The sequence below is a fragment of the Danio rerio genome, chromosome 9 (assembly GCF_052040795.2).
Source record: "Danio rerio strain M-AB ecotype USA chromosome 9, GRCz13ab, whole genome shotgun sequence".
NCBI classification, from domain to species: Eukaryota; Metazoa; Chordata; class Actinopteri; order Cypriniformes; family Danionidae; genus Danio; species Danio rerio.
In genome coordinates this window covers 33530249-33544901 of record NC_141029.1, presented here as the reverse complement: position 1 = coordinate 33544901, position 14653 = coordinate 33530249, and the positions used below count along the sequence as shown (strand labels likewise).

Here is a 14653-nt window from a genome sequence, read left to right as displayed (position 1 = left end):
AGTCCCAGACAGTCCAACATGTCGTCCTGCAATGACGGGTGAACACACACGACCACTCTCTTACAGTAGCTGGAGCGAATAATAATTAAAGTAAACACAAAACATGAGTTCAGAAAAACAGTAAATATTGAATAATGTACCTGGCAAACACAATGAAAACACAGTGATCAGTCCCAGACAGTCCAATATGTCGTCCTGCAATGACAGGTGCACACACTAGTAATTATAAAGTTGTAATCACAAAAAAAGATACATTGTGGATAATTAAAACAAAAAGATCAACAAAAATATACACTTTACAGGAGCATTCACTCACCACGACCACTCTCTTAGCTGACGCGAATGATAATGACCCGTCTGGAACCAGTTAACAACATGCCACCAGCCAATGAACAGAGAGGAGGGTCAGTTAGAATTAAAGGGCCATGTACATAAAAGAAAAGCAAGTGGAAGCACTTTTATAACCTGTTACACATGCCAAGGAGGCTGTGAGAAAAGTTAAAAGCGCTCATTTTCAGTTTATTTGGACACAAGAAATAGAGGAAAAACTAGTGGAGATTTGGCAGGAGCACCCCTGTCTGTTTGACTTGTCATGTGAGAAATATCACAACTGGGTCAAAAAAGAAAAGAGTTGAGGAGAAATTGCTAATTACCTTCAAACCCTGATGAGCAAAAAAGAACATTTACTACCCCACTAAAGTCTTCTTTCTCATTATGTAGTTAATAACAAAAGACATACTACGTGTTTTTAGTTGTGAGAAATAGTTGTCGGCGATTCTTTCTATTGTAAAGTCATGCAATGTTAAACCCCCTGTCGCCGATCTAATCTGCAGTGTAAACAAAGCAGTTACAAAACGCTAGCCCAGATAGTCATGCAGTGTGAAAAAACATCTGTGACACAATTACTTTGAAAATTATGCAGTCTGAACTCGGCATAAACTGTGCAGAGCTGTGGCCCTTCAGGAACTGAGTTTGACACCTTTGCTCTATAGCATATTTCTGTTTCCATTTATCAGTTTAGTTACGTTCACACTGCAGCCAAATGTGGTCTAATCTGATTATTTTGCCCACATGTGACTCAGGTAATGATAGTGTGAACAGCCCAAACCGCATGGAATCTGATCTTTTCAGGTCATATCTGTGCCACTTTCATTTTTAGTCTTAAACCAGACACAGATTTGATGTTTGGTTGTTCATTTTGAAAAAGATTTTGGAGGCAAAACTGGTGTTTGTTAACGATTGGGGCACAGGTTGATCACGAAGCTGAAGAGTGTCGTGCATTTTGCGGAGAGGGGATCCGTGTGCAAAGGAGGGAGAACTTTCTCCGAGAGAAAAAAAGGGCTGGTGCTCGAGCACCCAAACCCCCCTTCTGTACATGTCTGCTGTTTATAACGAAGTAAAATTAAATAACTCTGCAAAAGGAGATAAAACAACTCTGCCTTCACAGTTGTTTGCGGCTGCTCATTAACCCTTGATGAGTTCACTACACCAGCGATCAAATAAACACGCACCGCTGTTGTCATAAATCACAAATGATCAGTGTTTTCAATCACAAGTGACTTATTTTAGATTTCAAATGCCGAAATAGTTAGTAGCAGCAGAACAATCCTCTACAGTTTATGAAGCTCACCACGGTTGTCTGTGAAATGGGCAATAATCATATAAGCATGGTCTGACAACATGCTTACTTCATACAGTATCACCTGTGCATAATTAGACATTTTGTGCTGTCCGTATCTGTACTTCTGCGCATGCGGGTCAGTTTAGGACCATGATCTGTTCACACTGCAAATCTGATATTTGCCACATTTATAACAGCAGTGTGAACAGCCATGCAAAAAAAATCAGATCTGAGGAAAAAACCTGATTTGAGCACTAAGCCTGGCAGTGTGAACGTAGCCTTTATTAATTTCATGGGAATCAAACCCATGACCATGTATTTACTAGCTTTACCAGTGTGTTTTAACTTCTTAACTTGTTAACTTGTTCTTAACTTAAACAAAACTATAAACACAAGTTGCTTAAGTTTCAAACAATAAATAAGCACATTTGTTGTTGTGACAATTTCCAGAGGATTGCTGGATAATTCTTCTAGGTTTAAAAGTGGCAGCAGCAGGAGGACCTTTAGGCCACATTCAGCTGGAAGCAAATGGATCGATATCCATTCTCTGTTCTTGATCAAAACCTAACCTAGATGCATCATTGATCAATTTTGTTGTCACCTAGAGTAATTTAGTAACTGCTTGAGCAACAAAGCAATTTGTAACCAAGTTACTCTGAGAAGAACCCAATATCAGTGTTTGCTCATTAAAAATCAATAAAACAAACACCAATTACACTCCATAGCTCTTCTTTTTGTGATGATTTTCATACTAACAGTAATGCCAGACCCATTTAATGAGAATCTTTAATTGGCTGATGCTTTGATAAGTTGATTTTCCATTCTAATATGTAGCAAATATGTTTGTTTTTAAATACAAATGAAAAATACCGTTCTGTTCTACCTGCAGGTTTTGCGAGTGGTCCGTCTAATAAAAATCTCCCCTGCACTAGAGGACTTTGTGTACAAGATCTTTGGTCCAGGGAAGAAACTGGGCAGTCTAGTGGTGTTTACTGCCAGTCTGCTCATAGTGATGTCTGCCATCAGTCTGCAGATGTTCTGCTTTGTGGAGGATTTGGATCGTTTCACCACATTTCCACGGGTAAGTCTCCCTATGTTTTGGAAACATAAGTCATGTTTCCATCCACCTATTTATATGCGCATTTTGGAGTATTGCATTAAAAAATGCTGCACCAAATGCCAAGATGCACATAAATTTGAACACTGAGCACAGGATAAGCTTTTATCTGATAAGAAAAAATGGCTTATACTACAATGAAAACACATTTACTGAATAAATCTCAGCATGCACATAAAAAATTGCTGAAAATTAACTGAACAAGTTACTAACAAAACATGGTAAAATCAATAGCAAAAAAATATGTAAATAGAATGTGAGATTTGTGAAATTTTCTTTTTTTTTTTTTGTATTTTTATAGTATCATCTTAAAGTATTTTATTAACATTTTATTTTAAGGTGTTCCTATTACACATGCAACCAATCCTAAACCCAACCAGCAATCTAACCTTAACCAGTGAATAGAAATTGCATGTAATTAATGAATTAATGTTGATCAGTAGTAAAGAAATAATAGTTAAAATAAAGTACAAACAGTATTTTTTTTCTTGTCTTGAAGTACTCAGATTCCAGTGTGGCCCGAAATATCTCTAAATCTATTATAATACCTAATTTGTCAGTAGATGTAAGACTTCCAAGTTTTTTTTTTTGATACTATGTGCTCATGAGAGGGGTTCTCATTAGCGGTGTCTTTTTATCCTCCGTTATTAGTGGGACTCCACTGATCCCAATGCGTGCTGGGATTTGGAGGGGCTCATATAAACAGATGCCGCTCATTTCCAAGGCGGGTGGCATGATAACCATTGAAGATAATGATGTTTACCCAGCTCCCTTGTCAATAGACCTGTTGCAAAATTATCTTCATCTGCAGTCACTCAGAGACAGTGTGACTGTGACCAGGCTTGGGACCAGCTGAGTTTAGACCTTCATTTGACTTCCATTGGAATAAAAGGCCATGAATAGGCGATCTCATATCTCTGTAGGACGATGAGACCTGAGGCACATTGAATTTGTTTGTATTATTTATTTATTTTTGTGAAATTAATAATGTGCTCTGCCTTCTCTCATTTTGGCCACAGCATTGTCAGTCAAATAACCTTGCGTAGGCAAGGGAATTTACTGTATTTATAAACACCACAAACCTAAACTTATTACTTTGCTTTGTTAGTAACATTTTCATTTTGTGTGGGTGACTGGAGAAACAGGGAAATGATATGTATTTTTTTTTTTCAATCTTATGAAAGCACACATCTGCCATGCAGTAAAGATTGCAAGACTTGTGTTCAACCAGAAATATTTTTTTCCATCCTCATATTGTGCCAATAAACTGAGACTGTCAATCTCTGGGGGGGAAAAAAACTAGCATAAAAGTACAAAATGTAGCTTTAACCATATTTGTTAGGTGTTGCTATAGTCAATTATTGTTTTGAAAAACAAAGAACATTGACTGATAATGTTTTTGTTTCTTTCTTGAAGGCGTTTATGTCCATGTTCCAGATTCTCACGCAGGAGGGCTGGGTGGATGTCATGGACCAAACACTGGTGGCTGTGGGACAGATGTGGGCTCCGGTGGTGGCCATATACTTTATTCTGTATCACCTTTTTGCCACACTGGTAAATATCATTTGTTGTGCAGAGAGAAGATTTAAATTATTATATTGTATTGCTTTATTATATTTAAACTAAAATGTATGTGATACTTTACCAATTTATTAGGATTTAAACCATAGGCAAAACAGCCGTATAACAGTGATATGCATGCCTGTTGCATCAGTCGGTACTAAAGGTAATTTTATGCTAAATAAAATATGTAAAAAAAATTATGTTTAATAAAAAAACTTAAATTCAAAATAATTTAAATTAAAACATTACATGGGGCGAAGCAGTGGCGCAGTAGGCAGTGCTGTGGCCTCACAGCAAGAAGGTCGCTGGTTCGAGCCTCGGCTCAGTTGGCGTTTCTGTGTGGAGTTTGCATGTTCTCCCTGCGTTCGCGTGGGTTTCCTCTGGGTGCTCCGGTTTCCACCACAGTCCAAAGACATGTGTTTGTAAAACACAAAACAATATATTCTGAAGAATGTTGGGAAAATGGAGCATTTGATATCCATAGTATCCCCCCCCCTTCACACACACACACACACATTCTTCTGTATATCTTATTTTATGTTCAACAGAAGTAATATATTCCAAGATGTTTGGTACAAATGAAGGATGAGTAAATGATGACATTTTTTATAGAAAGTGATATTTCACCTATAAATGAATATTTGCTGATACTTTAGTTTGCTGTTAACTCATCCTCAATGGTAACCATTATTACAGTCTTATGCAAAAGTTTGGCCACCCCTGATAACTTTCATAATTGCAAGCCATAGCCTGCTATGAGCCTGCTTTCAAATCAGTAAATTCGTTTGGATATATTTTATACTCTAGGGATAAAGCAACATTTCAGTTAAATCAGATTAAGTGAAATGTTTACTGAATAAATCTAATTAATTCAGATGCAATGCAATTGAGGTCTTAAAAAAAAATTTGCAAAAATTTGGGCACCCCAACAGAATAACAGAATGACATCAATCATTTGTTTAGCCACCTTTTGTTGAAATAACGGACTGTAGACACCTAATATGGTCAAGGATAAGTCCCTGAATTCTTAATAAAAGCAGTTTGGGCCATTCTTCCTCGTTTAAGTCTGGGATGGCCATTCTAGAACATTGTATCGTGTCTGAGCATGAATTCCTTGGTAGATCTGGAACTGAACTGTGGTACAGAAAGGCTTCTTCTGCATCACCTTCCATTGAGCTGTTCTTTGTGAAGAGTGTGCTGGACTGTGGAATGATGTACAACGACATTATCAGCAGCAAGATGTTCCTGAAGCTCTTTGGAGGTGGTCTGCGGTTTGTCTGTCACCATTTTAACCATTCTTCGCCTTTGCCTTTCTTTTTCTTTTTTTTTTTTGTCTAGCACATCTTTCCCTCATAAGATCTGTTCCTAAGTTCTTCAATTTTCTTACTATATTTTAGACTGTGTAAATAGAGACTTTAAAGCTTTGTGACAGCTTTTTGCATCCTTCTCCTAATCCATGTTGGTGAATTATCTAGTTTTAGGTGGAAAGTTTTTTTTAAGGTTTCCATGTTACTACTTTCTGGTTTCACAATAAGGAGAAGCAACTAGCAATCAGCTTTCTTAAATATCCTTTTTCATGATTGGTTTCACCTGTGTTTGGATTGTCATAGTTCACTCATGTGAAGAGTCACTCAAATCAATTTTGTTTTGTAATCAATCAGCATTAAGTGACTACAGGTTTTGAAATCCACACAAAAGAGAGGGTGCCCATAGCTTTGCATAGCTTATTTTTCAGATTCAATTTCACACATCTCAATACTGCTACACCATGTATTTCTGTCTGAAAAACATATATTATTATTATTATCATTAACATTATCTAGCTTTTTCTAGAAACCGAATGGCATTTCACTGTGATGTTTTCTTACAAAGAAAGAGCCCACTATTTTGCAGCCACAGTGGAGTGCCCAAATTTTTGCATAAGGCTATATGGAAGTCCAAAGCTGAAAATTCTGTCATCATTTAATAACCTTGCGCTTGTCACAAACCTGCTTAAGTTTCTTTCTTCTGTTAAACACAACATAAGTTATTTTGAAAAAATGTTGTAAATTTGTAACCATTTTCTTTCATAGTATTTGATTTTTTCTACTATGGGAGTCTACGGTTACAGGTTACAGTTACAGGTTTCTAAAGGTTTCTCTCTAAACTTTACAGAATTTTATGGAAAATTTTATTGAATGACTTGAAGATGAATACTTAATCAGTACATTTTCATTTTTGGGTGAACTTTCCCTTTAATGGCCACTGTCATTTCATATTTTAAAACTTCAACGGAAGTTTTTGTATTTATTTTCTTTTTTGTTTACACAATAGCTGTCAGTTTACATTGGGACATGTCTGAAACCTATTCCACCTCACCGCTTTTGCCATTGATATCCATTATGGCATTCTATAGGACCCTAATGCCATGTGTTGCACATGCTCTATGTGTTCCCTATTTCAGGGACAGAGTAGCGAGGCAATAGCATTGAAAATGAAGACAGCTTGCATTTGTGCCGCTGGGAGCAAACCAGACTGTCAGAAAATGAATCATCTTTCATCCTCTCTTCCTTCTCTTGATCTTTTGGCATACCTAACCATCAAGAGAACATATTTAGAGATCCTGAATAATAGTCAGAGCAGTTTTTCAATTTCTAATGGCCAGTTTTGTATGGTTTGAAGACATGCAACATTCTAGCTGATCTCTAAGGTACTTTTAGAGGATCAGTCTGTGTCTAGGACTTTAAGAAATACAGTGGTACTGCCTGCTATGTTTTTATCAGGCAGTAATTATAAGACTTCCGTGAGGAAATCCTGGTTTGTTTTGTGACTCTCAGGCTGCCTGTAGCCTGAACAGCTCACTGTTATTCTGGTAGGGTATACAGTGGACATGGATAAATTCCTCTAGTGGTATCTAGACATCAATAGGAAGAAAAGCAACAACCCTTGGTTAAAAAATATGGCAGTAAAGTCCCTCTAGAAACATCTTTACACATATGTATTTTCCAGTTGTCACACCTGACATGGCATACTCCCTTCCCCCATATTTTTATCTTTAAAAAACACGCCTTTGGGGCATTTCACAGCCACATCACGGCTCCTGTCACTCTCCATTACAGATATCACAAGAAAGCATTTAGCCATTGGTGTCTGCTTTTCTTTTTACACTTCGTATTTGAACAAAATATTGAAGCAGTTTATTGACATGATAAGCTCCACAATTCATTGCACATCTGTGCATGAAGATAATGAAATATTTTCCCATAAAGTACTTGGCTATAGATCCATGGAGAACAAAAATGTACTGGATGTACTTGCGCTACGGTCATAATGATTTTTTCTTCTTCTTTTGTTTGACTTTTGACAAGTTTGAGTGAGTGAGGAGCAGCCGTTTAAATTTGACATTTGAATGAGAGCGCACACTAATGACAGAACAGACTGAGCATGTAATCAAGACACGGCTGAATCATTTATTCATTTCCTGTCATGGAAAAAAAGAAAATATGATGAAGAGAAAAGACGCAATGCATTTGAGGATAAATGGAGACCATTTTCAAAGAACTGATGTCATCTAAAACAGCTCTGAATCCTTGATCGATCTTAACACACACACACACACAAACACACACATACACTCTCTCTCTCGCTCTCTCTCTCTCTCTCTCTCTCCCTCTCTCTCTCTCTCTACAGAAAGCCTTTATATATATATAATAATTCTTGTATTAAAATGTATTTGGATATGTATTTGTAATACAATCTTGTCCTTTAATACAAGCAGTCAGATATGTGGATTGTTCCTTTAATTTCACCTCTTCAAAGTAAATACTTTGTAAATGCATCAAACAAAACTCAAGTACATGCCCAGAACAACATGAGCATTTAAAGCAAATAAACAAACGTAAATATTATCCTGCCTGCTTTTTGAGTGTTGTTGGGGGAGTTGGTAAACACGTATGATTGGTCACGCAGAAAGGGCTGCGATTGGCTCTAATGCGCTAGTGCTGTTCACCAATAAGTGATACTGATAAAGGGATGTGGCTATCACAGTTAATTCATTATAGATGCGGTGGAGAAAACTTGTTCTGCAGACACGCTTGTGTCTGGATCCACAAGTATCGTTATACCAGCTGAGAGGAGAGGAAACATCACGCCAGCAGGTCAATGAGGCCACAGTGAGAGAGAAAAAGAGAGAGAGATAGAGAGATGGACTTTACTTTCATTTTCTCCATAGCAGTGAAATAGGGGTTTCTGCTGTAATTTTAATGTCAGTGAAAGACTGTCCAGCAACCACTCGCAGTGAATTGTGCAGAGTTTCTGCGTTTTAAATACCCGTGTTGCTTCCCTTGCCATAGTATTCTACCAGGACATATCGCATATGAGATAAATGACATCAGTACATAATAACCATTTAGAATCTATTACTGAATCAATACTAAATTGTCTGCATCTGCAATGCGGTGCACTGAAGAAACAATATATATATATATATATATATGTGTGTGTGTGTGTGTGTGTGTGTGTGTGTGTGTGTGTGTGTGTGTGTGTGTGTGTGTGTGTGTGTGTGTGTGTATATATATATATATATATATATATATATATATATATATATATATATATATATATATATATATATATATATATATACATATTTATATATATTTATATATATATATATATCATATTAAAGCCACTTCACTATGATTTTCTTTTGAAATGTTGAGTTAAGGAGTGACTGTTAAAAGAAATTTCTTCAAATTGTTTATCTGCTTTGTCCTGACAACAATCTGAATGCATATAAAGTAGATTTTGTCAAACTGTATTGAATAAAAATGGAATCTGTTTTGTTTTCTAGATCCTTCTGAGTCTTTTTGTTGCTGTTATTTTGGACAATCTTGAGTTGGATGAAGACCTGAAAAAGTTAAAACAGGTAAGTCATTATTCTTTTTATTTTGCTGATATACTACTCTGCAGATGTTTGGGGTTGTAAGCATTCTGTATGCCTCTAAAAGAATTATTTTATGGTCAACAACAGTAAAACCACTAGTTTATGTGAATATTATGGGTGCATCAATCATTTGTCTAATGATAACTAATAATTGCTTCTGGAACAGTGATTGATTTGCTGTGCTTATAAAGTTTTGCTGATGACACAAAAAGATGTGCACCTCTTGTCAATGTTTCTTTACATTGGTTTATTTTAAAAATTTACAAATGTATTCCTGTAATGGTAAAGCCGAAGATAGCAAAGCCAGGAAGATACCAAATGCAGGAAAACAGGCAAGAACTAAAACACAGGTATATTCTACAATGCGTAACTCCATTAGTGGACAACACCAGGAGAAGAAACAAAATACACACTAGAGAACAATGAACTAATCAACAGATAATGGCCAACAGACAGGAATTGTTTAAAAAGTCCATGACATGGGATATGCAACAACAATATTTTATAATAGAAAATAAATGCATCCTTGCAGAGTAAAAAAAATATATAATGAAATGAAAAGCTAATTGGAGCATCTCTTTGAATAATGCTACATGATTTACAGAATAAATGAAGGTTTTAAATAGACGCCATGATCTGTGATCTGCCCCTAAAATTCTGCATCACTATTATTGGCCATTTTTAAATAGCACTGTCTGCATTTCTGTTGTATTTTGTAGCAGTGTGAAATTCTAAACATTTCAACCTGTCCTCTTAGTTTCCTAAGGGAATGACTACATAACAAGACAATTAGCAGAGCTGAATTGAAACAACTTGTTTAAATCCCTCTATTCGCTGTCAAACCTACTCTAACTAAAAACTAAATGCTTTGACAATCTACTCTCTAGAGCAGCTGAACCACGAAATCACAATACATGCAAAAAAACAAGCATGATTGTAGCCTTTAAAAACTCCACACACCTTTCCCTGTATTTGATGAAAATCAGCAAATAGGGTGAGTGTACGTGTTAATTAGTACACTTTTCCATATTGCTCTCTGTCTATTTTTACTCCTTTATTGAGCTGTGATGCACAGGTAATGGTGACTCATAGGATAATTAGCGTGAGAAAGTGTGACCCGTTTGGCAAACACTTCTTGTTCATAGGATGCAAATGAACTTCTGCTGTGGCCAAATATCATAGGAAATGGCTTTTGAAAGCAATTAGAGGTCGGATGTCTCTGTGGATAACAGCATGTCACCTCAAGCACATCAGCCACATATTTCAGCAACTGTTGAAAAAGGAAAGACAGAGAAGCCTAAAGAAACCACAATTTGCATGATTACTTTTGCAAATTTGTCATAACAATCAGCGGCGCTGCGAGATATGCTAGGACAAATTGTAAACGTAATAGTGTAAATTAAAAGGGAAGGCCACTGGCTTCCTGCAAATTTTCTTTTTCTCACTCCTGAGTAAATGACATGAGCTGTGCGCTCCTTCAGTCCAGCAGACTGTCAAGCTTCAGGATTCTTCACATGCCCAGATCGGTTATCCCTCAGACACAGCTGACTGATCCACGGCTCCACCTGTAAAATTGCCTATTTTATAGGTGCTTCAAGCACAGATGGGGGCAGTCCAAAAATAGAGCACTAGATTGTGATTGCTCTCCAAGAATACAGGTGGCTTTTATAAAGCACAATTCGATGGCTGACCTTAATTGCAGCAAAAACCAGTTCTAACTGATGTGGAACAAATAACAACTGGATATGTTTTTTTGTCCTTTCCCTCGCAATGGCTTTATGACAGCTCTCCTATTTTTTTTCTTTTTCTTTTGGCTTTTTTGTTCCCTCAAAACCTTTGTCACCTTGTAATAAATTCATCAGTAACTGTCTCCTAAAATGTTTGCTAGATTGAAGGACTTCTCAAAATGGCACGGCACATTAATCAAGACACTATATTTAAGCTTCAAACTTTCACGCTCTCTGAAATGACAGCTTTTATTTATTATAAATCTTGACAGGAAATTGTTTGTCTGGTTGATTAGGCTTAGCTTTGTGTGGTTTTTAGCACATCCTTTTTCAAACTAAAAATAGACACATTCTGCAACCATTTTTACTCTACCGTGAACAATAAACAATTCATTCAAACAATTAACCCAGGGTTATGATGAGTTATTGTGTGGTTTGCGTCATTCTGTTTAAAGCTTTATCTTTATAATAGCTCTAGCAGGGTCCTAAATTTACACAAGCAGTTATTATAAATTTTTTTATGACATACCGCATGAGTCAGATCAACAAGATTTAAATGCTGAATTAAAAGAACAGTGACTGTTGCACAATATTTTTAGCAGCCATGTTAATATGCACAATAAAAAAATATAATATTCAACAAAACCTTTTACCTTATGTACCTAAATTATTATTATTATTATTATTATTATTTACAAAAATTATTATTTAAATTATTTTTAAAAAAATTATTAATTATTTATGCATATAGATTACTCTTGAAACGTTTTAATGCTTTTATTTAGTAAGCATACATTAAACAGTTTACACTGTTAATAAAAGTTTTATAAAATTGACCTCTAACATTAATATTATTAGGGCGACACGGTGGCTCAGTGGTTAGCACTGTTGCCTCACATCAAAAAGTCAGTGGTTCAAGCCCCTGTTGGGTCAGTTGGCATTTCTGTGTGGAGTTTGCATGTTCTCCCTGTGTTGGCGTGGGTTTCCTCCAGGTGCTCCGGTTTCCCCCAAAGTCCAAAGACATGTGTGATAGGTGAATTGAATAAACTAAATACTACTGTATTTGTGTGAATTAATGTGTATGGATGTTTCACTGTACTGAGTTGTAGCTGATAATGATAATAATAATAATAATAATAATAATAATAATAATAATAATAATAATAATAATAATAATAATAATAATAATAATAATAAATATAATAATAATAATAATAATTATAATAATAGAGTTTATTTCTAATGCACTTTTCTTAGACTCAAAGTGCTACAAGGCAAAATACTAACAATAGCAGAAACAGCACAACAATAAAAAAAGATACAAAACAATAAAAAAATGAACCATAAGATAGAATAAAAAATTAATAACAAAAATAACTAAGTTAAAAATCAATGCTAAAAAGATGAGTCTTAAAATGTTTCTTAAAACAGTCTAGAGAAGCAGAATTCCTATTGCTGATGGGAATTGCATTCCCCAGCTTAGGTACACTGTATGAGAAAGCCCTACCTCCCATGGTCTTGAGTTTACAGCATGGCTAATACAGGGTAAGTCCTGATGCCAGGTAGGGCATGCACTGTGTAAAATATATGCTGGATAAGTTGGCGGTTCATTCGGCTGTGGTGACCCCTGATGAATAAAGGGACTATGCCGAAGAAAACTGAAGGAATAAATATTTAGTAAACTAAAACTGTATGAGGTTTAATGTTTATTGAGTCATTTATTTATTCAGTCCTGAACACAAACAGAGATCGATCTGTGTCAAAACTAGAATATAAAAATGTTATTTATAAGCATGCATATAAATGACATACATGATCTGTTTTTGGGGATGGGTGAATTAATTTGACCAGATTTTTTTTTGCATAACTAAATTATTAAATGCTGTAATTTGACAGCCTTTATAATAATAATAATAATAATAATAATAATAATAATAATAATAATAATAGTAATAATTGTGGATTTGATGGTTTTTTAAATTTGTATAATGACGTGTATAACCTGTGCATAATAAAAGGTGTTATAAAAAGGTGTTTTAAAAGGTGGTTTATAAGTATATGCCTTATGTCCTTGTAATTGAACATGCTAATAAATAATAAATAATGTTTTATTTATTTATTTATTTTTACATTCAAATTTTGCTATAGGTTTGATGGTTGGGTTCAATTTTTTTTTTTTTTTTACTGTAAAAACCCTTTGCCTATATGGAGAGTCCTTGTAAATTACTAATACCAACATGTGTGTGTGTGTGTGTGTGTGTGTGGTTGTTTGTATGTAAACTGAAGTAGACATGAGGTTGAGGAGTTTGAGCCCATATGTCTGAATCAGCTTGGTGTAGTGGTCAGCATGTTTTTCTTTTCTTGTTTCATCAAGATATTTCATCTTGTATCATATTATACACTGTCAGACATGGCACATCTCAAGGGACAGTTGCATTTTCCTTTGATTGGTGGTAAAGCCCTGGACAGATCCAGAGAGTTTTAATCTAACAGTATCAGTAGGGGCGGGTTATTATTATTATTTTCTTTTCAATGGCTTATTTAGATTCCACAAATAGACCATTTCACTCTCACTGCAGGACAGGGTAAGTGTTAAATTGAGTCTCACCCTGATCCATCCTCCCACACTGTGATACTTCTGCCAGGTTCAAAATATTTTAAACAAAAGTCATTTCATTTTATTTTGGGCTATAATTGATTGCGTTTAGTAGAATTAAGAACTTGGCACTTCATGAGCCAGGCGAATGAGCTGTTATAGTGTGCCCTAACCAGGCATCATGACATGTTTCCTGTGAATAAATTTGCTATAAACAACACAATCACAGCCAAACAGACCATATTTGATTTTAATATATGTGTGGGGTCTTGTTTCTTCACAGTTGGCAGATGTAACCAGCATCAAACACCACAGAAATAGAATAATTTACATATTAATAAGCACATATTAAAAATAAAAAGGGTTTATTATAGTAGTGTGTTTGTCCAATTAGTTTAGGAAATTCCCAGATTTTCTAAAATGAGAAATTACTTATTTATTTTCCTTAAGCAATGCAAAGCAACTTTATCTTTTAAAAAAAAAACTGTTGTAGTTTTGTTTGTATTTTTTGGGGGGTGGGGGGTTAGGGTTACGGGGGTTGCTTTTTATTTATTTATCTAATGTTGATTTGCCTTAAATATGTTTGCTTTCTCCACATATAGAAACAAAGAAAGCAAAGCTATTTCTATTTTGCTTTTTTGTTTGTTTGTTTGTTTTGCCTTTTGCTGTCTGCCTTTTTATATATTTGTGCTTTGCTTTGCCTTGCCTTTACTTTGTTTTGCTTTGGTCATATGTTCAAGCTTTCATCTCAGACAAAATCAAAGAAAGATGTTTGTAAAATATTTGCTGTCTCTTTTTTATTTATATTTATGTTTTTAGTATATTTATGCTTTTATTTTTTTATTTTGTGTTTTGTTTTGTCACAGTTGACAATTTGTTCTCTTTTTCAATTGAATTTTTCAGAATGAGTTGTATACACAGCAATGAGTAGAACATAAACAGTATACAGTATTTTAAGGGAAAAAGAAAGAAGGAAAAAGAAACAATTAACAAAAAAAAAAACAGCAGTGTGGTCTAATTCAAAACAATATTACAATATAGCAGTGTGCACAATTAAGAATAAATATATTTCTTGTTTTTATACTTTCTAGGAATTTTCTATAAA

At 35.1% G+C, this 14653-nt stretch overlaps 2 protein-coding genes across 10 annotated transcripts in view; one reads left to right on the top strand and one right to left on the bottom strand.

Moving 5' to 3' along the window:
- Positions 1-14653, bottom strand: part of clybl (citrate lyase beta like) — a 760714-nt gene that overhangs the window by 248052 nt on the left and 498009 nt on the right. The window lies entirely within an intron of this gene.
- Positions 1-14653, top strand: part of nalcn (sodium leak channel, non-selective) — a 192014-nt gene that overhangs the window by 100575 nt on the left and 76786 nt on the right. For all 9 annotated transcript variants that reach the window (XM_087266408.1, XM_087266412.1, XM_087266411.1 and 6 more), the window contains 3 exons: positions 2511-2702; positions 4155-4292; positions 9133-9207. In XM_087266408.1, coding sequence (XP_087122534.1) covers positions 2511-2702; positions 4155-4292; positions 9133-9207 — 405 coding nt within the window. The remainder of the gene's footprint in view (positions 1-2510; positions 2703-4154; positions 4293-9132; positions 9208-14653) is intronic.